The sequence below is a fragment of the Ursus maritimus genome, unplaced genomic scaffold (assembly GCF_017311325.1).
Source record: "Ursus maritimus isolate PB19 unplaced genomic scaffold, ASM1731132v1 scaffold_7, whole genome shotgun sequence".
Taxonomy (NCBI): Eukaryota; Metazoa; Chordata; class Mammalia; order Carnivora; family Ursidae; genus Ursus; species Ursus maritimus.
In genome coordinates this window covers 46,319,007-46,346,936 of record NW_024426885.1, presented here as the reverse complement: position 1 = coordinate 46,346,936, position 27,930 = coordinate 46,319,007, and the positions used below count along the sequence as shown (strand labels likewise).

The 27,930-nt window shown below is 48.6% G+C and overlaps 1 protein-coding gene across 2 annotated transcripts in view; it reads left to right on the top strand.

Moving 5' to 3' along the window:
* Positions 1–27,168, top strand: part of SH2D4B (SH2 domain containing 4B) — an 84,490-nt gene extending 57,322 nt beyond the window's left edge. Inside the window, exons 7-8 of one of the 2 annotated variants that reach the window (XM_008696313.2) lie at positions 20,190–20,410; positions 24,621–27,168. In XM_008696313.2, the coding sequence (XP_008694535.2) occupies positions 20,190–20,410; positions 24,621–24,713 (314 nt within the window). In that variant the 3' untranslated portion in view covers positions 24,714–27,168. The remainder of the gene's footprint in view (positions 1–20,189; positions 20,411–24,620) is intronic. The other variant, XM_040624486.1, reaches the window with a different exon arrangement.
* The last annotated feature ends 762 nt before the right edge of the window (positions 27,169–27,930 follow it).

Genomic DNA, 27,930 nt, shown 5'->3' with positions numbered 1-27,930 from the left:
GGCAGTTCTTCTGGGATGGGCCAGGCTCAGATGATCTGGGCTGAGCTTACTCATGTGTCCCCACACAGTGGGCTGGTCTCCTGGGTGCTGGCTTCTCCAGGAGACACTTGCCTGAGACATCTCTGCTGTGCTGCATATGGTCTCTTATTCTCCAGTAGTCTGGCCAGACTGCGGGGTTTCTCTGGATAAGCTGCATGCTGGCCTTGCTCCCGGAGTCTTCCCTCCCTTATCAGCACTGAGCCCAGCTTTGTCTGAGGACTCCCCTGCTCTTCTGCTGCGATTAGCCTCCATCAGACTCTGACCTGCCTTTGCTTCACTTCTGCCTGCCTCCTGGGAGTTTGGCCTGCCTCCACCTTGGCCCATGTGTCCTTGCAGTGTGAACTACCTGCCTCCTTCCTGGCCAGCCTCCCTGTGTCCTCATTTCCATCCGGATGGAGAGCTGACCTCAGTGTCGTGATGGGCACTGGAGACCGTGTGTTCTTAAGGGCTAAGGGGGGCCCTCACAGGCAAGCTGTGGGCATGGCTCCAGCTCCAGGAAAGGCAGCTGGAGTGAAATCATGCAGGGGCGAGCAAGACCATGTGCCCCTTCATCCCCAACTTCAGGAGCCAGGGGAGTTTGTGAACTATTAAGTGTAGGCGGTAGCCATACTGCAGGTGGAATGACTGAATGTAGGATTGTTTAGGGACTGTCCAACATCATAAAGGTCACAGAGGCACCACTCAGTTCACGCAGGAATGTCTTCACTGGTCTGCCTGTTTCACAATTCATCCTTCACACAGCATCCCGAGAATATTTTAAATATAAATCAGGTCCTGTCACTCCCTTGCTTAATACCCACTGCTTCCTTCCATTTCTATTTGCAATGAATTTCAAACTCCAGCAGGGCCCCAGATGATTGGTCCTGCTTCCTGCTCCAGCCTCATACCACAATTCTCGCCTCGTCCACCTTGCTTCCACAGCTCTGGCTTTTTTCCTCTTCCTCAAACAAGCCATTTTCTTTTCTGCCCCAGGCCCTTTGCACTTGCTTTTGATATGCCTGGTACTGCTCTTTTCCGAGCGTTTTGTATGGAGGATGCATTCTTATTTCTCATCTCAAATATCTCCTTCTCAGAGAGGCCTTTCCTGAATCCTTACCTAAAGCAGCCTTTGCCAGTTTCTCTCAACTCACTTCGCGTATCCCTTAAAGAGTGCTCACCCAACTGCTATTTATCTTGTTACTTGCTTTTGTCTGTTCCCTTACCTGAAGGTAAGCCTGTGAAACTACGGACCTTGTTCCTTTTCTCTGAATGCCTCAAGAATGGGTGAAGGTGGGAATGGAGTGCCAGATTAGAGCCAGTCTTCCCAGTCCCAAAGAATAGCCATTGCTTCTCCACACTGGACCCTTGTAGGTCTGGTAGGTGTGTGGTCTTCTGAGGGCTTGATGAGTGAGGTTAAGCGGGAGCCGTCTACTTGTAGCAGCTCCCTCCCCCCCCAACCCCAGTCCTCCACATATCCTACAGAAGGACGGAGAGGCTCCTTATGGCCCAGAAAAGAAAAGAGTCAACATTCACAGGTGACTGCACCACACATCCCTGCAGCTGGTCCCAGGGGATTCCCTGCTGTTCACTTCTGTCCCAGTTATGTGTCCCTGTAGCCCTGAGAGAACTTCCTTTGAATTGTCGCTTTCCTTTTCATTCATCCATTAAAAGCATGGAAGGACATCAGCAGCATCTCAGCGCCTGCATCCTGCGGCTCTGAAGTTCTGTGGAGGCGGGGGTGGGGCAGGGGCTCTGGGGGCTCCGCAGTGCTTGTGGTAGCCGGGGGCAAAGGCACGACAGCGGTGCTCGAATTCATCTCTAGCTTTATTTTCTAACCTGATGGAAAAAAATGTCATTTTTATAGTGTCACAGAACAAACAGAACCATGATTTAAGTCTTATAATTTATGTAACTGATTTCATGTTCTCTTGACAGTTCTATCATAAAGCATGCAGGAAAGTTGCTAATACACAGAAGAAACTATTTAGTGACAAAGTTTTTATTGATCTGTGACAGAAGGAAAAAAAAAGGCTCATGGACGGAGGGTGGCCAACAGTCTTTGCTTGGAAAGGACTGTGTCATATTCTAAGATGATGATATCCTTTCCTCAATCGTAGTGTGAAAATGTTCTATCTTTTATGAATTGGTGGTGATAGTAAGCGGCAGTTATTTTTATATATTGCTTTTGCTCAGAAAAGCAAAAAGCTAGCAGCCCCATGTTAGTTTCCAAACTCTTGAGGGTAACTTTGCTTCGTACCTAAAATCTCAAAGTCTGAACTACTGGTGTGGTCCAACTTCTTCCCCAGTGGAGGCATTCCCTGACAGCATCCCTGAGTGCCTCCCCAGTCCTTCCAGAGACGGGGCTACAGCCTATCCTGCCCACAGGCAGCCTGCTCCCATTTAACTGTGAGGGAGCCTTTGCCTCAGGTGGGCTGGGGGTTCTGCTCTCAACTGGTCTTGGCTGCACATCTCAGTGGGGGCAGCTGGGCTCCCCGAATCCCCCACACTCCCCCCAAGGACCAGCAGGCTAGCCCAGGCATGCTCTTCCCAGGGACCAGAGAGCAAGGGGCATTCTAGGCTTGTGAACTAGTCTTGGAAGCAGGACACTGTCAACTTTGACCTCATAACATTGGCCACAATATGTCACAGAGTTCAGGGGTGGGAAAGTATACCCTGCTCCTTTCCTGTGAGGAACTGTGAAGCTCTATGTCAAAGGGTGTGAAGACAAGCAGGGAAGGAGAATTTGGCCAATAACGTAATCTATTACAACCCCAGTATTAATCTTTTCTTTCCTGGGTAAAACATTCCTTGTTAATTTAGCTGGAGTTTAAACATTTAAAAAAATATTTTATGTATTTATTCTAGACAGAGAGCACACAAGAGAGGGGAGGGGCAGAGGGAGAAGGAGAGAGAATCTCAAGCAGACTCCACGCTGAGAATGGAGCCCGATGTGGGGCTGAGATCATGACCTGAGCCAACATCAAGAGCTGGACGCTTAACCGACTGAACCACCCAGGAGCCCTGATTTAGCTGGGTAGTTAAAATGACCACTGTGACTCCTAGTTCCTTCCCTCCCCTCAAACACATTTGGATGCACTGTATGCTCCAAAGAGTAATGTGGACAAGGAGTCTGGAGATATGGAGTCCATTCTTGAACCTAGCAGCTCTGTGACCTTGGGCATGTCCTTTGAATCCCCATCTATGAAATTGGGATTTTAACACTGGTTTCAAGATCAAGCCAACAAATGTGTTTTGTCCACCCTAATGAGCCGTGTCGGTGTGAGCGCTGATGTCTCCTGGAGTCTGCGGTGGGACACCAGAGACCCCACCCACTCTGGGAAACAGAGTGCAGGGGTGGAGGGGAGGGGAAGGAGAACTGGCTTTCTCAATAGTCTCCTTGGTTAAAAAGAGAAAGTGGTAAAGTTATTCCTTCTTTCTCCCTTGTTCATTATCGTGTTCCAGGGGTTGTAAGAGAGTCTTCTAGTTCTACAAAAATACTCCCGAGAACAGCTAGTGCATATGAGCTTGGCTTTAGGGGGGAAATCTATTTTCAGACTTCAGCATGTATCTAAAATTATTAAGAACATCCTCCGTCTGAACACTGGCTCAGTTGGACCCCATTGCTCTTCCTGCGCTTTACTTGTAGAAAAACAGTCACAGTGTGATCCACGGTTTATTGTCTTGGCGACAACGCACTGGCTGTCTTGCAGCTTGCCTGTAGGGCTTGGTGGGGAGCGGTGCTAGGCAGTGGCTGATGCAGTCGGTGTTGGTAAACTATTCCCACAGGACCCTGTTCAGGTCCTGGGAGTGGATCTTGAGCATGCCCTCTCCTGCATTCAGGTGGGGTGTTATTGTCTTGCCTTTTCAGACAAGTGCCAAGTGGGGGCTTCCCCAGAGAGGAGCTACTCCCCCCCTCCCCCCCGCACATGGACAGTGCAGTCTGCAGGGAGCCCAGCAGTGGGGGGTGGCTTTCCATGCAAAGCTTGAGCTCCCAAGTGGAATGGGCACTGTTTCCTGCCTTTCTACCCTGTGACCTCAGAGCATAGTTAGAAGACAGGAATGTTGAAGGTCCTAGAGCTGCGAGGTTCTAGAAGGGGCCCAAACCTTCAGACTCCTTGCTCTTGATCACAGTGAATCTCAATGTGTTTGGGGGAAGGGAAGGAAATAGAGGTCATTGTGGTCATTTTTAGTGACCACCCCGGGGGAATGTTTGTCTTGGAAAAGCCTTGGTGTGGGATGGATGGGAGAACAGGGCCACCACTTCTCAATCTCTGGAGTTTTGTCTTGAGAAAAGATTATTCAAGAGGATATTCAGAGCTGAGGGCTAGGACTTACAAAGAGACACATTTCACTTCAAGAGAAGAAAGAGCTTTTTGGTGGTTACAGCTTACTACTGGGCAGTCTCGATGGCTGGTGGACTTACCGGATGAGAGGATGGGGGTCTTTAAGCTTTCTGTCCTTGGCGACCAGGACACAGTGTGATTCTGAGCGCATGTTCCGTTGTCATCACTCCGGACCACGGGCTCTGCTCCTGCTGAGCCTCCAGTTTTCTCTGATGCTCCGGTGCGTTAGAAACTACGGCCAGGGCGCAGGGATGGCCACTAGGGGGCGCCCGGGAGTCTGCGGGCTGAGGATGAAGGGTGTTCTTTTCCCGTGACTGTTGGCTTCTTCACCTCGCTCATTTCCCTGTTGCTGGTGGTGTTTCTGGTGTAGGAGCTGAGGTACCGGCAGGGGGGACCCCCTCTGGATGGCCCTTCTGGGAGTCCTGCGGGTGAAAGACAGACTCACCAGGCTGCCCAGCAGGGAGGCAGCTCCTTGTGAAGTGGGCAAGATTGCGCCCGAAGGCAGAGCCCGGGTGGGAATGGAGTCTAGACTCAGCTCCTCGGACTGCATATGCACCGGGAGGGCCCCTCTTCTCTGAGCTGCACGGAGCTGGGAGGACTGGGATTGGCCGGCCGGTGCTGACCGTAGGCGGTCCTCCTAGCATGATGCTGTTGCGCAGGCTTGCGTGTTTCCGTGCCGGTGTGGGGTACGGGTGGCTCATGAGCATCATTTCGCGGGAACTCTCAACTGCTCTCGATCCCGTCACGGTTGGCTTTTTACAGGTGGTCATCCTGAGGCCCAGAGAGCTTGGGAAACCAACCCCTGTCACCCAGCAGGAGGCACAGGAGCGGCAATGAGATGCAGGGCTTCTGGATCCTGGCCTTTCCTACTCCATTTTGGCAGTTCCTTAACTATACTGCTACTCAGGGAGGGAGATTGGGGCACAAAAGTCTTCCCTCTGGATTCACTGTCCCTTACTGTATGTTCATTTGAAACTTTTTTTTTTAAATAAAGATTTTATTTATTTATTTGAGAGAGAGAGTGAGAGTGAATGAGAGGGAGAGGGAGAGAGAATCTGAAGCAGATTCCACACTGAGCACAGCCCGATGAGGGGCTCGATCCCACAACCGTGGGATCATGACCTGAGCTGAATGCTTAACTGACTGAGCCACCCAGGCCCTCCTCACTTGAACCTCTTTTAGATGCAGCCTGAGTTCTTTATTTTAAATCTCACCCCTGCTCATTCTATGACCTTGTGGACTGGAGCTGCCGCTGGTTTCCTGGCCCAGCTAGAGGGAACATCTGGGAATGCCCTGTTTGGCCTTTGGGGTTACTCTCAGAAGCTAGCATTTCTGGGGCCGAGATGGAAAGAGTGAGCCAGCTTGGGCCCCATCCTTGGTGCCCAAGGGGGAAGATAGGGGACCCTGGGGAGGCTTTGGAAGCTGTTGAGAGGTAGCAGCCAGCATGGGGGATGGGGGACCCGGGCAACAAGGACCCAGGCACTAAATCCATGTTAAGCAAGGACTAGCTGAAGAGAAAGTAGTCATACCCACTTCGTACTGCTGTTATGAGGATTAAATGTATAATATTTATAAAGTGTTTAAAACATTCCTGGCGTACAAATGCTTACATTTATCATATGGAATAAATAAACACGGTAGCCTTTGGAGATGCATATCAGGATTTGAATATGTAAATGATGGCCTCCCACCCTGAGGCTAGGCCACTGCTGTCACTTGGAAGGAAAGCAAAAGGTGCCATCAAATGATTGCATAAAAGGAAGATGATACTTATTTAGCCTACCCCCCCCCCCATAAAAGCACAAGTCTGCATTTTCTTACATCACGACTATGATCCCCATCTTAAAATGTGTTTTGAAAGCTGTGAGGGTAACACGCGGGTCATTTGGAAGGATGGTTGGCATGTGGCAGATATATCACGTCAAGTCAGATTGCGAAGTTTCCTCTCCTGAGCAGAATGTGGAGTGGAAATTTCCCACCAACTCGGATCCCAAATGCAAAAATTTCTAAAGAGGGAAAAAGTAGGTCAGTTGACCTACTTTCCTCTTAAGTTCTTGCTTAAGCTGTTCCAACTAAGAAATAAAGGAATCTTTTTCCTTCTTTTAAAAAAATTGTGCACTGGCTGTAAAGTCTCAAAAAAGGATTACAAGGAACAGCAGCATTATTTTTTGCTTGAGGAAAGCATAGATCGTAATGGTGTTTTCAAGATCTTAACTCTTTCCTTCCGGCTGTCTGTAGCTCCCTGCTTTCGATTTTAGCGTTTTGTGTCTTGTCCAGCTACCACTTTGCTTTTGGTTGTTTTGCTGAGATCTTTGTCTTCCTATCCACAGGGGGAGGTAACTAAAATGTATTGGAAGGGACAGGGCTTGGGCATCTAGTTGGATTTGAGAGAGCTGAATTTGTCTCTTTTCTATTTGGATTTAAAAAAGCAGAGTAACTACAAACCATGATGTCTGTTGATGTAATTGATTTAATATTCTTCCAACAGTCCCATCATATTTCTGGTGGTGACAAAAGATCCCTCCTATCTTCCTAACTCTGGGAGGTTCCTATCATAGGTTAGACCCTTCCTCAACTCCAGCAGGCTATTTTGGGGTTTTCTTTGTTCCAGACTCTGTAGTCTAGTTTCCCACCTGTTCCCAGCCCCAAGCTCCTCCCAGCCCTGGTACCCAGCGCCCCAGCTCATGCCAGAGCCATTGGCCTCCCATTTTCCTGAGGGCAGGCTTGGGGTTGAGCAGGAAGATGTGGTGGGGGGCAGGGCACAGCTGCTGTCTTCAAAACACTAAGGTCCCCCAACCTGTGAGAGGCCTGAAGGTCAGGACGTGGAGCACGAGGTGGAAATCATAAGGTGTTGACTCTGGCACAGTCTGATGAACTTTTTGGCAGTTAGTTGTCCTGAGAGATGGAATAAGCCATCTCCAGGTGTCCCAAGCACCCACTGCTGGGCTGTGTAAACTGAAGCCAGACAGCCCTTTAGTCAAAACCATGAGAGCACGGCTGGTCCAGTCTGATGGCCATTAGGTCAGATCACATGACTCTTCTCCCCTCACCAGGAGCTGTTCTCCCTCTGCTTATCTGAGAAACCAATATGGTGGCTTTGACGTTTGCTAGAGAATAAAGTCTAGTCGCTACAGGAGCGGAGAAGCCTTTCTGGAAATGAAAACTCATTAATATTTATGCATAATTATGAACAGTTTATCAGACTCAAATTACCTTCTGCTCCGTAATTAAGTTCTTCATAGATTTACGCGCCAGAGCATTTGCTTACAGGTTTCATTCAAAACAATGCTGCTGCTTTTGGGTGTTTGTGATTCACACTGCCTCTCACCAGCCCTCAAGGGTGCACAGGGCAGGAGGGTGTCCCCTACCCATGAGACAGTCTAGAAATGCTTCCCGGAGGGGAACAACATGGCTTGTATATGCAATCAATGTAGGGTTCTTCCCGCAATCAACACGAAGACACCGCCCCCTGCGGGCAGTGGGGCGTTACCGACATTTGTGCAGTCAAGTTGCAAGCGTCAGCGCACAAAGAAAGTGGAATCCCTTTACTTTTCTACATTTCTCCCATGTCATGAAATTATCACCCCTCCCCCTTCTTCCTTTTGGGTCGTAGGGGAAAAAAATAAACTCTAGTCCATCTTAACTTTGTCCTATTCAGTGGAGTCATCTTTTTTCGGGAGACTAGGTCTTTAAGGTTTTCTCCCCTCTCTGCTTCCCTCCAAGAGGGCATCGGAGTATCTGGGGCTTCTCTCCAGTGTGAGGAGGTTGTCAGGGGCAGGGTTGCCCCTGTTCGGCCTTTGTCGTGCATTAGGGTAGGTGGCTGAGGGACAAGAGAGGCTGGCCCCTGGGTCTCTGCTGCGAAGCCCTGGACCGTGTGTGGGGCTGTGTCTATCTGGAGGTGCACGGAAGCGCCGCTGGCATCCCTGGAAAGGGGACACTTAACCTTGAACTGGTCCTCAGGGGTGCAGTGCTTGCTCTCCATGGGGTGTGGCTGGTTGGCCTCCCCTGTGAGGTCATGCTGGCTTTTATGTTTTAACAGATAATTGGTGAAATTTTTACTTTGTGCTGGCTGTGCCAAGGAAACACTTCCTTGACCTCTCACACTGCTCTCTGGAAGAGGCAGGAATAGGGGCAGTTAGGTAGGTACACAGTGTTTATAATAGCACATTCATTGACTTATTTAATCCTGTGTGCTTCCTGCTAGCATTAACCCCATTTCACCGATGAGAAAGCTGAGGTACAGAGAATTGAAGCCACTTGCCTGAGGCTCCCTGTTACTGAGTGGGGGCTGTGGGGCTCAAACCCTGGCGATCGGATCTAGAGTCCATGCCCCATCTGTGATGTGAAGCAGCCCTGTGGCCATCTCACAGATGAGGGACTGTGTTACATAACTGCCCCAGGGGCTTGCAGGACTTAGGGGGGCCAGTTCCTTCCCAGTCCAGAACATCTCGAGGAGGAAGAGACGGCTATCCTTTAGGAGACACCTAGCCTCTGTGGGTCGTGAGGTCAGCTGTTTCAGCTGCCATGCCTTATTCTTGGCTGAGGCAAGTGTCTGCTCCTTCCTAGGCCAGTGCCACCCTCCCACAGAATGACAGAAGAGTGACCTCCAAGTCTCGTACAGTCTGCAAAGTCCTTGCACAATAAATGGAGTAAAACAGGGAATTGCCAGGGTTAGGAATTGTCAAATTACCTGGGCAGGGGCCTGAGGAGGCAGGCTCCCTGGGAAAGGCATTTCTGTAATTTATTATTAAGCTTCTGTTGTGTTAGATACGTGCAGGGCATTTGGTGGTAAATTCAACTGACAGCTTTCCTGCCCTCATGGAACTTATATTCATTTGCAAGTAACAGAAAAAAACCTGATATAGTCAAAAGGAGAATTTATTTGTTCATGTGACTGAAAAATCCAAATGTAGGGCCGCCTTCAGGCCTTGCCTGATCCAGGGAACTTAAGGTTTCAGAACCTGGCCTTTCTCGTCTCTCAGCTCTGGGGATGTGCTTTTTTCTCAACACTCCCAATACTGCTAGTCCCCACATCCTGCTTTGTTGGGTCTGGTTTGGTCACGTGCTCACTCCTGAACCAGTCACTATGGCCAGAGGCACCAGACCTCTCTGATTGGCCAGGCTTGAGTCACATGACCATCACTGGCGAGGAGTAGAATCCATCCCATTGCAACGACATAGACGTGAGTGAGAGGCGTGGCTTGCCTAAAGAAGGTACGCGTCGCCTTGCCAGAAGAAGGGCAACTGGTCGCGGATGGGCAAGACCAAAGGATGTCTACCATAGAGAGGAAAAAACCCGTCTTTTGTCCTCGTGAAACTGTCAGTCCAGTCAGCAAGACTGACATGAAACAAATAATCACTTTATACTTTCAGGTGAAGTTAGTGCTACACAGGATCCTTGGCTAGCCGGTTTCAGAAGTCCTTCTGCTGCGAGGTTGGAATCCCCTGTCCCAATAGCAGCGTTAGTGATTTGAACCTGGCATGTGGGCTTGGAGCAGGCGGTCCTGGGCGTGGGATATTGTGCACGGCTATATCTGGAACGAAGAAGCTTGTCCAGTGAAACTCTTGTCTCGGCAGTTGGCCGTGGTTAAATTTCATTTGGAGTTACAAAAAATGGCATGTGAACTCATTCATCGCAATCTCTGTGGCTGTAGGATGCTTTAAGAAACTGTTGAGAATGAAGAGCTTAATAATTCCAGCCTCTTTAATGATATCGTCTGGAAAGTATGGCAATAAGAAAGGGAAGTCACAAAAATGAATGAGAAACGGCTAACTGGTTGATGGAGGAGCTGCCGGCCGGTGAGGCGTAGCTGCAGTGAGAGCTGTAAGAAATATGCCCATCAGATAAATCAAGACCCATAAAAAGTAAAACATCGTGTCTGGCCCGCCTGCATTTTGTTCTTTTCAGAGAGAAACCCTAACAGAAATAAAAGGAGCTCATTTGGTTACTCAGGTTAAGTTTGGAGCCAGTGATTTCAGGGACCCGGATGGCGGTGGAGGAGGGGCTGGGAACCGAATCCAGGGTTTGCTAACATGTGGATTTATGGGTCCCTTATAGCCGAGCGTCTTTTGGAGGTGTGCTTCAAGTGCCTTTCCTTTCCTGGGGCTGCCGCCACTTAGCAGCCATGGAATCGATATTTTGCTAGCAACTTGAAGTTGGTGGTGGTGGTTGGGAGTATCTGCGTGGGGTGCAGGGAGATGATTAGGGGAGGCTTAGCGAAGATTGGTTTACTTGTTTTTATAAGTGATCTTACCTTGACAGGACCTCTGTTTCCTGATAATGCCTAAAAAATAACTCTCAAAATGTCCAGTTTCTTTGGTTTTAAGAGTCTCTTTCAGTTTAACTCAGTTGCATTCTGGCAAATATTCAATCTTTCCAACATCGGGCCTCTTCCCCAAATGGTGTCTGAGTGTAGCGGGAGCTCATGGCTTGGGAGGGAGCCAAAGAAAGGCCCTGGTTGGCCCCTCAACTCTGGACCGTGTTCTCTGCGTTTACGAATCCAATGACGGTCCACCGCTGTGGGAAGCACCTGTGAATGTTGGATAATGAGCATAGTTGGGGTCTGGGGGGTCCCCTTGTCCACACTGATTATCCCTCCAACTTGACTTGGCCCTGCCTTGACTCTTGCTAGGCCTTCTGGGTTTCAACAACTGCCATCAATGAGCTGTTAGAGAAGACCATCCACCCCAAAACCTAGGTTCTGGGGTCACCTTGCCTCTTTTCTGGGCTGTGCTCTTAAAGATGTTTATTTTTCAGAAATACCCCTAAGTCCTAAAGGTTCAGTTCACTGGCCACCTCTTCATTCCCCTGTCCTCATTCTTTATTATCATTGTGGAAAGAAACCAGGCTGTCCCTTATTTGTTTCTTTCTTACTCTCCTTTATGCTCCACCCACGTTCCCCTTCCTCTTCAATAAGCAGCCGTCCTGATGATAATGAGTATCTGTTCAAAGGGTTCTTGTATATACATTATATTATGTATATATCACCCAAGGGAAGTTATTCTACTCCTTATTTTCTTTTTTTCTCATGGTAACGTTACATATGATTTAACCTTGATGCTTTTCTGTGGCTAATTTTTTTAAAAAGATTTTATTTATTTGAGAGAGAGAGAGAATGAATGGGGAGGGGCAGAGGAAGAGGGAGAAGCAGGTTCCTTGCTGAGCAGAGAGCCCATTGTGGGGCTCAATCCCAGGACCCTGGGATCATGACCTGAGCTGAAGGCAGGTGCTTAACCGATTGAGCCACCCAGGAGCCCTACTTCTGCTGTTTTTGTGATGTGTCCACAAAGAGGGCAGCTTATTTCCTGGGGTAACCAGGCTCTATTCCCCTCCCCCACGTGGGTCTGGACCTTCTCCTTCCCTTTCTTTTCTCCTACCTTGCTCAATTTTGATTCCACTCCCATTGCTCAAAGGTGGCCCCAGAGGTTGTCACCTTGGGCCTCTTGCCCTTCCCCAGGATTGGGGAAGGTAAACCCTCCCCAGCTTTCAGCTGCTGTTCTTTCTTACGTTGGCCTCCTGCTTTCCAGTGAATTCCTATTAACTGCTCTTGGGTCCATTGGTCACCCTCATTTCTTTCTTCTTCTTCGTGGGAACACTTGTTATCATGAAGGTCTTGGCGTTGATCGTTTCTTCCCACCTCCATTTGTATCTGGGGTTCATGGGACTACCTTGCCACCCAGTTTTGTTGGAAACATAGTCCATGGACTTTGGGTTTTGTTCTTGACTTGTTCTGCTTGTTTCTCTTTGGGATTTGGAGAGATTGGAAAATGCTGCTGTTGCCACCACCTCTCTACCTTGCACTTAAGTACATTGACACGAAAGGTGAGGTGCTTTAAATATCATTTGTGTTTCTCACTTTATCTCATGGAGCATATGTGAGGAGAGCCATGCTGTTTCTACCTGTGGCCTATTATTTCTAATTGCTGCACAGTATTCCACAGGGTGTAGTTACCTAATTTTTGCTCATCCTCGCCTCGAGTCCTGGACACCCACGTTGCCCTCAACTTATCAGCACCACAAATTAATCTAAGAACCAATTACTATTCTTGCCCTGGACCCTTATGGAACTGTGTGAGGATTTCTTTATAATATATCTCAGGAATGGAATTGTTGGGCCAGAGGGTAAATGTGCAGTTAATCTGATGGGGGGGGGGTGTTCCAGTGACTCTCTGGAAGGCTGACCCCGTCCTGATTCCCAGCAGCCATACATGACGGTTGCTCTCCCTCCGTGTTCCAAATCCCACACCAGAACATGGTGGAAGTCCTGGCTCCCCTCCAGGACTCACAGGAACTTGGGGAGGCTGGCAGCCATCACCTCCAGGCTGTTCTGTCTCCAAATACATCATCACGCTGCCTCATTGTGGCTACACTATGCAGGCGCATGGCACCTGCTAGATTCTCCACAAAATTGGGATATGGGACTCTCCTAGCTTCTCTGTGGGGTGCAGGGACATGGGTGGGGGCCCTCCCTTTAGTCCTCCTTCCCCTCTATCCCACCCCAGCCCACAAAAAGCTCTTTCCCGTCTGGCAGTGGCTTCTCACAGGCCCTACCTATGTCCCCTCTAGAGTAGGTCTGTAAAATGTGTTCAGACCTCCAAGTACTCAAAATATAGAGGGAGCTCGTAGAATGTAAAAATCCACTTTTTACATCTTTGCCAGCCCTGGCTTGCAGGACTGTTTACACTCTAGCTTACTGAGTCTCAAACCTGGCTGCGTATTGGAATTACCTGAGAAGATTGTAAACTTTACTGATGCTTGTTGTACCCAAAATGAATTAAATAAGACTCCGTCAGGGTGGGCCAGGGCTGAGAACCCTGCTCTAGGGACTCAAAACAGCCAATACTGACATTTAAAGCTCACTAGTGATCCTTTATTCCTGGGTGATAACCTCCCCATCCCTCAAAGCACATTGACCGACTTTGAATGACTGTCATAGCGGGATGCGTGGGGAGGTGCAGGGCCACGATATTTAAATCCGTAAAATATTAAACATCGGATATATGCCGTGTGCGCGCATACGGATGTAAAGGGCACAAAGGAAGCTTCAGAAGTGGAAACGCGACCCATCCTGGAAGCACGTGTGTGCTCCTCAGCTTGGTCGCCCAGGTCCTTCCACCAGCCGTGGTCCCTCTCCCGAATATCTGCTCTACCAGATGTTTGCTTCATTAATTGTTTATATAGTAATCTCCAAACGCTGTAGCCTTTAGTTTTGTGAGATTTTCACTTTAATACCAATGGAACTATAGCGTAGTTAGTTTTTAGTTATTAGCTTGTTTCACGCTTCATTGAAAAAAAACCTTTCCTCCTCGCATTTTCCCACCGCTGCTGTGCAGGAGGTTACAGCATCTCAATGCCTGTCTTTCAGTGGTTAATTGAGAGGATGTAACATGCATATTTCACATATTCTCAAGTTTATATGTATCTTTACCCTCTTCCTAAACACACAGAATTTTTATTTTTATTTAAAAATTTTTTTTAAAGTTTTATGGATTTTACTAATCTCTACACCCTACGTGGGGCTTGAACTCATGACCCTGAGATAAAGAGACACATGCTCTTTGGATGGAGGCAGCCAGGCTCCTCAACACACAGAATTTTTTTTTTTTAAGATTTTATTTATTTATTCAACAGAGATAGAGACAGCCAGCGAGAGAGGGAACACAAGCAGGGGGAGTGGGAGAGGAACAAGCAGGCTCATAGCGGAGGAGCCCGATGCAGGGCTCGATCCCACAACGCCGGGATCACGCCCTGAGCCGGAGGCAGACGCTTAACCGCCGTGCCACCCAGGCGCCCCAACACACAGAATTTTTAAAGTCCAGTGATTCTACTACTTTCAATTGATCAGATGTTGTCAGTAAGAACGTTCTTTTTTTAAATCCTCAAATTATCCATTATTAGTATTGTTTTGCAAGTCAATATATCTTTTTAAATTTACTTGCAGGGTCTATGCTCATCCTTCCTTCTAGCCCCTCAGATTCTCTGTTCAGGATCAAATTTCTTCCACCTGGAGTACATCCTTTAGATTATCTTTGATAGTCATTTTCTCAACTTTTTTTCCCCTGAAGTTATCTTTATTTTGTCCTTTTCCTTGAAAGATAGTTTCATTAAATACTGTTATTTTTTTCTCAGCGCACTGAAAATAGTATCCCATTGTCCTCTGGCTTCTACTGTTGTAACAGAGAAGTTAACCATCAGTCTAACGGTTCATTCTTTGGAGATAATCTGCCTTTTCTCTCTGGCTGACAGAATGAGACCCGAAGTCACTTTGGGCAGGTTTGCTGCGATGTGTCTTGGACGAATCCCCAATCATTCACTCTTTAAATATGGCCTCCTCTCCTTCCCGCCTGTATTCTCCAGGATCCGGATCGCACATGTGCTAGGCCTTTCAGCCCATCCTCCGTGTCTCCTCCTGTCCTGAGACTTAGATTAAGCTTCTCTTATGTTCCATTTATATAAATGTGCCACGGGGGCGTCCTTCTTAGTCTTGGCTGTGACTCTTCACTCATTGCGTCCCTCCTTCTCCCCTCCCACGTCATCAGCTCTGCTCACTGCTTGCACCCAGAATCGACCCGGCCCCAGAGGCCCACTTCACATCCCCTTCCGTTGCCACTCTCAAGCCTGTCCTGACTTTCCCAGGTCACATCCTCCTTCTGTGTCTTTCACAGCAGCACTTACTGTCCTGTGCATGAGATGACAGGGTGTAGAGCAAAGAGCACTGGACTTGGAGTCCGAGGACCTGAGTTCAAATTCTGGCTCCAGCACTTACTAGCTCTGTGATCTGCGGTAAGTCACTTTTCTTGCTGACCCTCGGTGTCCTCAGTTATGAACTGATGATGATTGAGATGTTAGGAGGACCGAAGGGGATGAGGGCCACAGAGTCCCCGGATGGTGCCCAGGGCTGGCTGTGATGGGGGCTTCTTACATAACCCCAGATGTGTCCTTTGGCCCCCCTGCCTCCACACAGAAGCCATCGCTGGCAGACTTGCGGTCCGGGAGCTGGAGCTCAGTGCCACAACTCTGGAAATGGAGCTACGAAGCAATCCCCACATGAAGAAGCCCTCACTGCATTGAGATCCCTGGCTTGCGTGCCTCCTGTTCATACCTCCCGGGGCCATCTTTTCATCCTTGAACATTCTCACATTCTTCTTCTCTTTAGGGGATCATCAGTCATTTCTCATTGCCATCGAAATTAAGTCCAGAATCCTTCTAATGTTATAGAGAGCTCTTGGGGGCCTGGCCCCTGCTGACCTCTACGTATCTCACCATGGCTCCTGCCCGGCTCCTACTTTGGCCCTCCCTCCAGCCCCAAAGAACCGCGTGCTAATCCTTTTTGCAAACAGATCCTTGCCTCATACCTCTGTGTTCACCTTTCTGGTCTCAGTCTAGCTGTCACTTCACCCTTGGCACCAGAGCTGGGGGGGGGGGGGCCTCCCCCGGGTGCTCCCACAGTACCTGGGGCCTTGATCACCACTGGTTACGGTAAGCCTTTTCGTAACAACAACAACAACAACAACAACAACAACAACAACAAATCTGTCGATTTGATTTCTGTCCAGAGTCAAAGCTTCTGGAAGGCGGGAACTGTTTTTCATTCAGTGCTGATTCCCAGGTGCCCAGCATGAGGCCTGGCTCCTAGAGAGTGCTTAATACATAGTTATTGAAGGGAAGAAGGAGAGAAATTACAGGAAAAATTACATTTCCCATTATTGGTGGGTGAGAATTGGCTCCAAAGGGATCTACAGTTGCATTCTCCAGTCATCATTCCAGAACAGCTACCTGGAGCATTAGGTGGTAAGGCCGCAGCCCTCAGCCAGCCCTGGTCATTGGCAGAGGTAGAAAGTTCCCATGATCCCAAGCGAGCAGTGTGCTTTCTCCTCAGTGAGAAGGGGTGAGGCAAGGGCCTCTCTTCTTTCCTTAGCCAAGAGGTCATAGAGTGTTTAGAAGGGGCAGAGGTGGGATGGGTTGGGGTATGATAGTGCTTAGTTCCCGGTACGCTTGGCTTAGAGGCGATCCAGGGAGAGAGAGGGAGATGAGGAGGGCAGAGTGTGAATGGGCAGGAAACTGTAACAGCTTCTCCTTGTGAGTGTGCTACAGGCCTCGCAGCCACCCACTAATTCTCCTGGGGGTCAGGTTTTCTAAGGAACGGTCGGACATCCTGAACTATGAAGCTGCATTACTTTGGGTCTTGGGCCAGATTATAGTTTTGATTTCTAGGTAAGTATCAAAGAGTGGGGACGGAGTTCACAGATGTTTATTATCCCAGATGCCTAGAGAGTCTTCTGGGGTGGTGTGGGCTGGGGCCCAGGTCACCTTCCACAGTCTCTGTCTGGAGGGATTGGGTGCGTGGGTGTGGGCGGCACAGCCTGCCAGTGCTGTGACCATTGCTGCTCCCAGGACGAAGTGACATCCAGCCCTGGCGCATGAGCGGTACCCTTGGTGCAGCCATGGCAAGCTAATTATGTGTATTAGGTAGGCGTTGTGTTCTCGGCACTGTGGTGAGCACGCTCACACATTAATCTAACGTAGGCTCAGACACCCTTACGATGTAGGTGGGATTAATGGTACCACCAAACAGACGAGGACACTGCCCTGGGTTCAGAGAGGCTTAAGTTACCTGCCTAGGGCCACCTATTGAACAACTCCCTGAGCTGTGATTTTATTTTTATTTTTTTGGAAGATTTTATTTATTTATTAGAGAGAGAGCGCAAGTGAGAGACAGCACGAGCAGAGGGGAGGGGCAGAGGAAGAGGGAGAAGCAGATGCCCCACTGAGCAGGGAGCCCGACATGGGGCTGGATCCCAGGATCCTGGGATCATGACCTGAGCCGAAGGCAGACGCTTAACCGACTGAGTCACCCAGGGGCCCCGCCTGAGCTCTGACTTTAGTCCCTGCTCTCAATTACTGCTCCAAACAAGCCCCCCCGATGTTCCAGGTGCTTGGGGCACAAAGGTCAGCTTTCAGTGTCAGTCCTTCTTCTGGAAAGCAGAAGTGCAAGGATTTCCTGGAAGAAATGCCCATGAAGGATAGAGGGGAGAGGGAGCAGGTGAAGGTGGGGAGAGTCTTCGGACGTGGTGCAGGTCTGACACCCGTGAAGGGAGGGCGGGAAGGAAGGGTCATTGGGAAGAAGAGCCTGCTACTGGAGCACAGCTCAGGGACAGTCTCGCTCCGGCTGATGGGAAGCCCCAGGGCAGTGACTGCTCACTAGAGGCCTCCCACCCTGGGTAGGAATGGCGGCTTCCCTAGCCTCATGCTCAGTCATAGAACCCTCTGTGCTCTGAGTCGAGGGCACTGGGTCCTGTACCTCCTGTGCCAGAAGCAGCGGGGGGAGAGCACGCTTCAGCGGTGGATCCGAGCAGCAGCTGAGGACTGTCAGCTCCGGACACTGTTCCTTGCAGCAGAGACTCTCTTGAGGGGAGGCCTGAGCAGCGTGCTCCCATGGTTGCCATGTTTTGTCCTCAAGCCCTTCACAGCTGTTTACAACACGCTGCAGCATCTGAGCGGGTGTATGAAAGCTCATAGGTGGGTATCCCGTGTAGCCTCCTGGGACAGCGATGATTTCCTGGCAGGGTGGAGCAGGTTGCACACTGAATAAAGGGACCCCGCCAAGGGGGCTGGTTATGGGGAGGAGGGATTGAAATGCAGAAATGTGAGCTCGGCCGTTTGGGCCCACAGAGGCAACATTTTCGAATCCCACCACTCAGAGGGCTATCTGTTTCTCACTTGCACAAGGTAGAGTGTAGGTGACTAGCAGCCTGGGCTTCCCAGGAGAGAAGAGGAGGATTCAGGGTCAGCTGGGACAAAGGGGGCTGGGGACGGGCATGCAGCTTCTGCACAAGGAGGGCTTGTGGTAAGCAGCCAGCAACGGTGCACGAGGTGAGTGAGTGAATGAGCCTAGAGCGGTGGGTGCGTGGGGTCCCAGAGCCCAGTGTCTGTCGTTCCCGAGCCTGGGCTCTGCTAGAGTCCAGGGAGGTTATTCAAAGTTTTCGATGGCAGACACATGACATTGTCCTTTTGGTGTTACTGGTCGCTTTCAGATATTAAAAGTCGAGACCTATTCAAGTGGGACTGTTCCTTCTCCTGCCCAATGCAACAATTCGCTGCGCCCCAGTTTCCAGTCTGGTCTGGGCTTTAGCTCGAGGTGGGTGGAGTGGAGGTGGGGGCCACATTTCCTGGTCCTTTTTCCTCCCGGCCCTTGACTCTACTCTGTCTCCTCTTACTTTTCTCCCCACCCCAGCCCCATGTAGGGTCTAGGTCTTCTGGGGCAGGGATGTGGGTGAGGGACGGTGCTGAGACCAGATTCCAGGTGGCCATTTTGGTCCTCTTATGGCTGTCACTGCTTCCCTGGCTGAAGGCACTAACATCCTCCTGGAGCAGCCCCAGGGTGCGTCCTTCTGCCTGCATGGGAACTGTGATAGAAGGGCTCCCTGTTTCCTGCCCCCTCCCTTCTCCCTGGTTTCCTACTTATACAGCCTGGCTGGGGAGAGGGTGGCTCGCTTGACTGCCTCTTGATAAGTTCTGGGCAAGGAGGACAGAGGTGACCCCCAATTGCGTTGGCTGTTTTTAAAAGGGGGACATGTGACAGTGTGGTGGCCTCTATATCTTCTGCTTTGGGCACAAAGAAAGTCCCGGCACACCCCCTGTAAATAGGAGAGCAATGGCAGGGGTTTGGGGGGAGCAGGGAGCACCTACAGGAAAGCTTGAGCGTGGCACCAGGGTACAGCTGGGGGTGGGGGGGGAAGTCACGGTGTGCAGTGCCTCTCAGGGTCACAAGGACCAACAGCCCAGCTACCTTCTACCCCTTCGCTATGTGACTGTCAGTAAATGATCCCTCTGAATGTAAGCAGAGGGTAAACAAGTGGGTGTGAGAAGAGGACCATGTGTTTCTCCTCTCCCCCCAAATATGATAACAGCAACCCACATTTCCACAGTGTTTCTTAGTTTATGAAATGCTTTCAAATTCTTTGTCTGACTTGAAAGTCGTGATGTGCCCTTGAAGTGGATGGAGGAAGACGATCACTTGAATGTCAGAGGACGCTGGAGAAGTTGAGGGCTTGGCTGAGCGTCACATAGACCAGATGAGGGCAGGTGGAGTAGGTCGTCTAGGCTTTCTGGCTCCTGCCCTCTTCCCGCTGCCCTGCCCTGTGAAGCTGGTCCCCACACACACGGCTTCCTGTGCTCTATCCAGATGACAGCAGCTCCCTAAAAGCCTTTTCGGGGATCGTCACTGACAAATAATCAACTCCAGGGCCAGACCTGACTCCCATACTGTGGTGAAACCACATGCTTGTGAAGGACTGCGGAACCCGAGAAAGTTTTGTCCTTTAAGCTTGTTTCCCAATGCCCACAAGTGGACGGAGGAAGTCGTTTTACTTCTTGAGAGGACCTACTGTTTTCAGGTGCTTGTTCATGGGTACTGGCAAGATAACTGGAGTATAATCGTAAGTCACTCTGCTGTTGTCATTAAAGCAAGACTCTTAAGGCTCTCCACAGGGCCGTGCTTGTTGACTTGTATTTGTAATCGATAGATGTTCTAATTCTGGCTCATTGCTAATTCTTTGCTTACCCAATTAATCCAAATTAGTGTGGCTTAATTTGGAGGAAAGTGTGCTAAACTCAGGTCCTAGTAGAAACTCTTCCCCAGGCTCACAGCTGGCGCTCTGGGCCAAGATGGGTCCTTGGTGGAATGAGGCAAGTGCTGGACAGCTCCCGAGGCCCCCTCTTTCGGGACACCATGGAAGGAGGGTGTGGGGCAGGGATGAGTCGGGGAGAGTGGCAGGGGAAAGGTTTGCTGAACCTACTGACTTTTTTTTTTTTCTTTTTTAAACCAGGAATTATTAGCCGAGAAGATGCAGAAGATCTCCTTGAGAACATGACAGAGGGAGCATTTTTGGTCCGGGTCAGTGACAAAATCTGGGGTTACACCCTCTCCTATCGCCTGCAGAAAGGGTTCAAGCACTTTCTTGTGGATGCCTCTGGGGATTTTTACAGCTTCCTGGGAGTGGACCCCAATCGCCATGCAACGCTCACCGATCTCATTGATTTCCACAAGGTATCCTTCACAGGGGTGCTGGTCAGGAAATAGGACTGATAGAGACTTGAGGTGAAGGAGCACCAGGCTGCAGATGTTCTAAGAAATGGGGTGGAGAGGGAGCAGGCAGCCCCAGAAGGTCCGTAGGATCACAGGGATATGGGACATCAGGGTGGAAGAGAGCAGAGATTGTCTAGACAGGCTCTGGGGCCTGCTGTTCTTCTCTCTGACTTACCGTTTGACTCATGCAGGCACCTCCAACCCTGGTCCCTAAGCCTCTCCTCACCTCAAGTATCTGAGTGCTCCCTACTGTCAACACTCAGGGACCAGTTGACCCACCTTCTGTCCAAGCCCACAGCTCACCTGCAACTCATCCCCAGGATGGCCTGCTTGAGGGCATTCTAGCCAGGCCTCCCACAGCTTTTAGAGTTAGCTGAAGCCTAGCCGTCAACCCTGTGGCTTGAGAAGCTTTTCTAGTAGAGCTACCATGTCTCTTGTTTCAACTACAAGGATGCGTACGTATGTGGTACGTGTGTGACCTCGGGTGGGTTCCTTAGCCTTACTGAACTTTACCATCCTAACCAGGCAAATGGATGTAAATAATAGTTCAGATCCCATGACCATTAAATGAGGTAATGTCTAAAACAGCACCCTGTAACTGTGAAGTGGTGTGGAAATTCTTGTTTTCCAGAACTCTCTTTGTTATTTGTCTCCCTACTGTAGGCCTCTCATGAGGAAAGATGTTGCCTTCCAAATGATATATGTAGACAGAAGCAACTTTTGTGTTAATGTGGCTGTCAGCACAGTAGTAACTGGGAGAAAGCCAAAGGTGGAACTCCGTGAACCACAAGTGTGGGAGAGGGATTCCGAGAGACAGAGTCGTGGTCGCTGCCCATTTACCTGAGCTTTGCAGCTGTAGAAAATTTCGAAGACTTCCTGGACCGTCTCATTGGGTTTTTGCTGTCATAGGGACTCTTGGATTGGTTTTACTTTTTCTTAATGGGATGTCTTCAGGGCTCTAGGGACAGCTCTTGACTTGACCTTGTAAGTAAAACACATAGAAAATTATCTGTTTACAAATACCTAGACACTGGGTGGACAGGACTCCTGGAAAACTGGACTAACCAGGTTTAGGGCAGTTTTCTACCCACGTTGGAAAGAGCTTTCTAACAACTCTAGGAAAGAGAAAGGAAGGGCATGTGTGGATATTGGCACCTTCTCTGTGTCTGGCATCATGCCTAGTACCATCCATCCATGTTCTTGCTTCCTCTTCCTGAGAGCTCTGTGAGGGAGGCAGGCTAGCCCCATTTCGCAGATCAGGAAACCAAAGCCGGGGAGCTTGAGTAGCTCCCTTAAGTTTTCATGGCTGGCACCACGAGGTCCAGGAGTTAATCCTCAGACCATCTGCCTCTAAAGATTGTGCCTTTTCCTCTGTACCATGCTGTCTGGTTTTCCTCCCTGCATAAGCTGTTTTGAGCAGTGATGAGCTTCTTGTCCCTAGAAGTGTTCAAGCACGGAGAAAAGGTCCATCTCTCAGAGATGCTATGCTATGGTTCCTGCATCAGAAGGTTAGAACAGATGTTTTTGAAGGTCTTTATTCTCTTCCAAATCTAGGGTTGGAGACTTCCAATGTAGTTTCTTACACTAAAGAGGAAGTTCACCTATGCCCTTGTGATCTGGTGGCCAGCATGTATACATTAAAATTTTAATTACACAATTAATTTATGATTACATTCTAAGAATAATCAAGTACAAGGTGAATGCCTTGTCCATTTCAAATCTCCATTTCCCATCCTCCACCTTGAAGGGTTAGTTTGCCATGTACCTATCCAAGTATTTCCCAGGCATTAACACAGAAATTTATGTACATAGGGGCGCCTGGGTGGCACAGTCATTAAGCGTCTGCCTTTGGCTCAGGGCGTGATCCCGGCGTTCTGGGACCGAGCCCCACATCAGGCTTCTCCGCTGGGAGCCTGCTTCTTCCTCTCCCACTCCCCCTGCTTGTGCTCCCTCTCTCGCTGGCTGTCTCTCTCTGTCAAATAAATAAATAAAATCTTAAAAAAAAAAGAAATTTATGTACATAAGGAAATACATAGTTTTGCTATTTGCCACATAAACCAGACAATTCTTTTTTTTCTAATTAAACTATAAATTTAACACAATTCTCCACCCAACAAATATACCAATAGGATGGATATTTCAAAAAAACAAAAAGATAAGCTTTTCCAGAAAAAACTGAAATATACCAGTTTAGCCATGGGAATTCTAAAAAATAAGGATAGTGGGGTGAGATTAAACAGAGGCAGTTCTTTACAAATAGCTCAGCAATTTTTTTGCAGGATCAATGTATCATACAGTGTATTTTTTTCAAAGCCTGGTTGCTGGAAGCGGGCTGCTAAGTTTTAAATCCCAACTGCATTCCTGTGTGTGACTTTGGGCAACTACTGAAATTTTTGTGCTTTAGTTTTCTCCTCAGTAAGATGGGTTTCAGAACAGTACTCACCTCCTTAGGGTCCCTGGGCGGTTGCATTGAGATACCCTGTGTAAAGGGCTGAAAGAGTACAGCTGACGTTTGTAAGTTACCAGGATGTTGGCTGTTCCTGAAATGCTTCTATTGACTACGTGCACCGGCCACATCCTCACACGCGCCCCGTGCTTTTCCAGGATGGCCACTTCCATAGCTTCCAGGTTTCCATGATCACCAACGGGGCCGCAGGGATGTGCTTGTCTATGTCCCTTTGGGCACAGCTGCAAGTATTTCTGTAGGATGGATCCGTCGTACTGGAATTGCCGGATAGAGGATGATGCACATTTTAATTTGAAAAGATCTGCCAGATTGCCCTCCACAAATGTGGCGCCAATTCATGCTTCTGCCAAGACTCGATGAGGCTGTTTCCCCACACTGCTGCCAACCCTGGGGATTATCAGTCATTTTAATTTTTTCCCATCAGATGGGCAGATGCTCTGTCTCACTGTTGTTCAGCTTGCATTTCTCCAATTACTACTGACACAGAGGGTCTTTTCATATATTTAATGGGTTTCTTCTGTGGATTATCCGTTCCTATCTTTTGTCCATTTTCTACTTAGATGTCTCCTTTCTTACTGACGCGTCAATTCTTCCAGGAACTCAGTTGAACTTTAGTGATGTCTATTCTGCTTCTCCGGTCTTCGATTGAAATTTTTATTTTTATTTAAATGGGCACTCTTTTCATTTACAGGTTTTTTAATTAAAAAAAATAATAGCCCAGTCTTTTTTTTTTTTTTAAGATTTATTTATTTGTTTTGAGGGAGAGAGAGAGAGAGAGTGAGCACGAGCGGGAGGGGCCGAGGGAGAGGGAGAGAGAATCCCAAGCAGACTCCGAGCTGAGCGTGGAGCCCGATGTAGGCCTCCACCTCATGACCCTGAGATCATAACCTGAGCTGAAACCAAGATTCTGATGCTTAATGGGCTGCGCCCCCCAGGTGCCCCATAAATAATAACCCATTCTTATTTCACGGATGATTTATCTTCTCATTCTGCTGAGGAGATGAATACCCATCCCTTTAAACCTCTTTCAGTTTGTTTTAGAAACTTGATATTTTCTTGGGGGTCAGTTCTATGGTTGAGTTTGGTGTCTTTCTTTTATGGGGATGATCTCCCTTAAGTATGTATACGTTTTGAGCTACAAGGTGGTGTCTGAACTTTGAATTTCCTGTTTATCCATCAATGGATACAGTCCCTATTTCCCAAATCCATACTCTCCATGCTGTAAGCATTGGAGTTGACAGGGAGTAGCTCATCTTTTGGGCATGGGAATGTTTGGGCTTTTGTGGACTCTGGCCCCCAAGGAAGGGCGGTGCCTCTCCTCACTTCCCGTCTGCCCGAGGCAAAGACCTTTGCCCCCTGGGGCTCCCCAGCCTGTCCCTCTGATACTTGTTCCAGCCCCTGCCTCACCTTCACTCCTCTGACAATCTCATCCTGTAGGTCTTTGGGTTTTCAAGTGTTCTTTAACATTTAGCTTTGTTGATGGCCTTCCTTCTCATTTTCCCATATTGGATTTATTTCCATTTTCCCAATATGGCTTTATTTCTTTTTTAAAAGCAGTTTTTTTCTGTCATTTCTATAAATTTGAGTGAGGAGGAGGCAGATACATATTCATAGACTTTCTATCTTGAACTGGCCTCTCTCTGGTGGATGTTTATTTCCCTGGCTTGGTTATAAGTAATTCTTCCTCTTTGTTTTTCCTTTTAGGAGGAAATTATCACTGTTTCAGGGGGAGAGCTGCTGCAGGAACCCTGTGGACAGAGGGAGAGCCCACCAGACTACCATCTGTTGTTTGAATGATTTTTTCCCCCTTATCCGTTGGACTTCTTGGGGCATCCATTTTTTGACCTCAACTGAAGAACTTCCCAGCTCAAACCCTTATGGCCTTCTGGAAGATCCACCACTATCCAGAGGATTAAGTAGATTAGTATGTCTCAAGGGATATGAAATATATGGCGTATATGCTATTGGTCCCCATCCTGATGCCCAGGACAGAAATTGCTAATAGCTGATGCAACTCTTTCATGAAGAGTTTAGTTATGACTTCAGAGAATGAAGCCTATTTGCCATGGCCACCCTAAGCTGAGCTCCTAGAGCACATGGGTCATGTTTTTAATAATCCAAAATAATTCTAGTGCCTAACTCTGAATATAAACCTATGGTAGACATTCAATAAATGTTTGTTGAATGAATGCAGTTCTTCTGGAAGTCTTCCAACACTAATTAGCAATGTTTTCTATTAAGTTATTTCCTACCTGTTCTGTCTGTAAAGTCCTGGAGAGTATAGAAGAAATATTGCAAAGGATTTATATGGAAAATATAGATGCTGTGTCTTTAATGATGTACTTCATTGCCCTCATTGATTTTATCATTGGAATAATTACTTAGGGCTTCTAAGACCCAGCTTCCAGATTAGGCGACTGATACTGCCCTGCCTTCCTTATTTGCTTCCTCTCCTGCCACCCCTCCTTGGTCCCGGAAGCATATCTTGACCCTGGTTTTGCAATACTGAGCCAGTGGTTTCCTGTATTCCCACAGATGTGCCCAAAACATGGGATGAATTAAAAATCCAAGAAAGCCTTGGCTCCCTAGGATTTGGCCTTCTTGGTGCAGGTTACCCAAATGTGGACCCTTGAAGTCTAATCTGAGTATAGTTTTCATATCACTAAGATTCTTCCAGTGACTCGTCAGCAGCTCTTGGGGATCGCATCTTGGTGCGTACTCAGGTTCTCACGTTTACGGACATATGCAGAGACAGTGTGTTATGGTGGGAATATCATAGTGGAATCAAGCCGACTTGGGTTCAACTCCCCACCCTGGACTTCCTAGTATATTAATGTTGGCAGCACCGTATTTGGTGGGAGTGAAAGGAGTGATGGCTCTGGGCCTGGCCAGTGGACGGGTGTACCTTACTTGATAGTCATGTCCCACATCTCTTACATCCCACATCCCTTCCTCTCCTTCACCTCCTGTCTCCCCACCTCTTCACATCCTTGGCCCCTTTCTTCACCTTGGTCACCACCACTGCAAGTCATTCTGCATGGACTCTGTTCTTCCTTACGGGTCCATCCGCTTCGTGTGAGATGAGCCCATGCCACTTTGCCCCATGGGGTGCCTTGGACCCCCATCTCCTATTGCCGCAGACGCCAAAGATATCCCCCAACCATCGAGAGAGGGCAGTTAACTCTGCATGCGGGGAACTCCTTGGATCAATGGGAGACAGCAGCTGGCAGATTGCTTCTTCCCCCTCCTCCTGCTGGGGGGCTGTGTGGACAGGCGGTTCTTCCTGTGATCTCTGAGAAGACAGTCCTGTGGGACGGAGCATCTCATCATCTTGAGGCCCGCCCCCTCTCGTCTGTCCCTCCTCCTTCTCTTCCTCCCCTTCCTGCTCCCCGGGCTGGCACCCCTGCATTAAATGGCAGCATATCGGCATTTGCAGCAGGCTCTGCCTTTGAGGGAAGCCAGGGTAAGGACCCATCATACAATGTGCTCGGTAGTATCAGCCTCGCAACCTGGCCTCTGTCCGCTCTCTCCCAGCGCCCCCGAATGCGTAAGCCGGACAGAAGAGGGGAAACCTGCTTCTTGAACGCTAAAGTGCTTTCAAACCATAACCGATTATGGTTAGATTTTCTTCTATCAGACTTCTTCTATTCTAGGAGCCTCAGAGGAACCGAATTTCAGCTTTGGCTGTGCTGCTTACAGACTCTGTGACGTTGTTCAAGGCGTTCAACCCATGAAGGCTCAGTCTTCCTGAGAAGAGGATTTTCTGTGTGGCTGCCACTAGTTTCTTTTTCTTTCTTTCTTTCTATTCCTTTTGGTGGGTCAGTTAAATGAGCAATACGAAACCTCAGTCTAAATGGGAGGCAATGCTGATACCAACTCCAGAAACGGCAACAATTATTTCGGGCTTAGCGGTGATGTGGCAGGGGAATATGGTGTGATGATTTTCAAGGTGTTGGAAGAAAGTTCTTACACTAGGAGCCGCTTGGAGAGCCGAGCAAGCTGGGCTGAGAACCTGAGCCCCCAAGCTGTTGTTCCTGTCACCCCTAGTTAATATATGAGAGACAACAGCTGAGTTTTCTATGCCTAACACATTGATTTCATTTTATTTGGGGCCTGCACTTTCTGCATTTCTCATATATTTTAGGTTTTACCTAGCCTTAAAATAAATTCCTTGTAAGTTGTCCTGCAAATGAAATTATTGTCTGGAAAAACTGCAATTTCATTTTGAGAGTTTTATTATGCTAATAAATGTCAGGATTCTCAAATAAAGGGATTGCCTTTTTTTTTTCTTCCCTGAGCCCTACAAATATAATGAAAAATAGTCAGTCAGCTACAAGACTCAGCAGAGAGAAAATTTACAGTCTATAACTAAAAAGAGAAGTTGTAAAAAACACTATGCAAGTTAATGGAAGATAAATGTCACTGGATGGAAGGGTAACTTGGGGTCCCGGTCAGGGAGAGTGCTGAGTGGCAGAGCCGGAGTGCTGGACACCTGGGGTGCCAGGGTCTAAGAGGGGCACAGGCTGCAAAGCGGCTCTTCGGGGTTAGAATGGAGCCCTGGACGTGAAGACCCGGGCGCCTGGGGAGCGTGGCTCCCTTCTGTACCCTTGAACCCTTCATTAGCCTCAGGACTAAATTTGGAGCCAGAAGGACCTTTGTTTTGTGACCCTAGGCAAGTGTCTCCAATTGTCTGGGCCACGGTTTCTTCTGTGAAGTGGGGTAAACCATGCCTGTCTCCCGTGGTGGCTGGGAAATTGAACCATGTGGGAGTGCACTCAAAAATCCACATATAACTTTTGACTCCCCGCAAAACTTAACTACTAACAGCGTACTGTTGACAGAAGCCGTGCTGATAACACGAACAGTCAATTACACCCACTTTGTATGTTACATGTTCTACATTCTGTATTCTCACAATAAGGTAAGCTAGAGAAGAGAAAATGTTAGTAAGAAAACCATACTGAAGAGCAAATACGTCATAGTACAGGATGGTATTTATTGGGAAAAATCCACA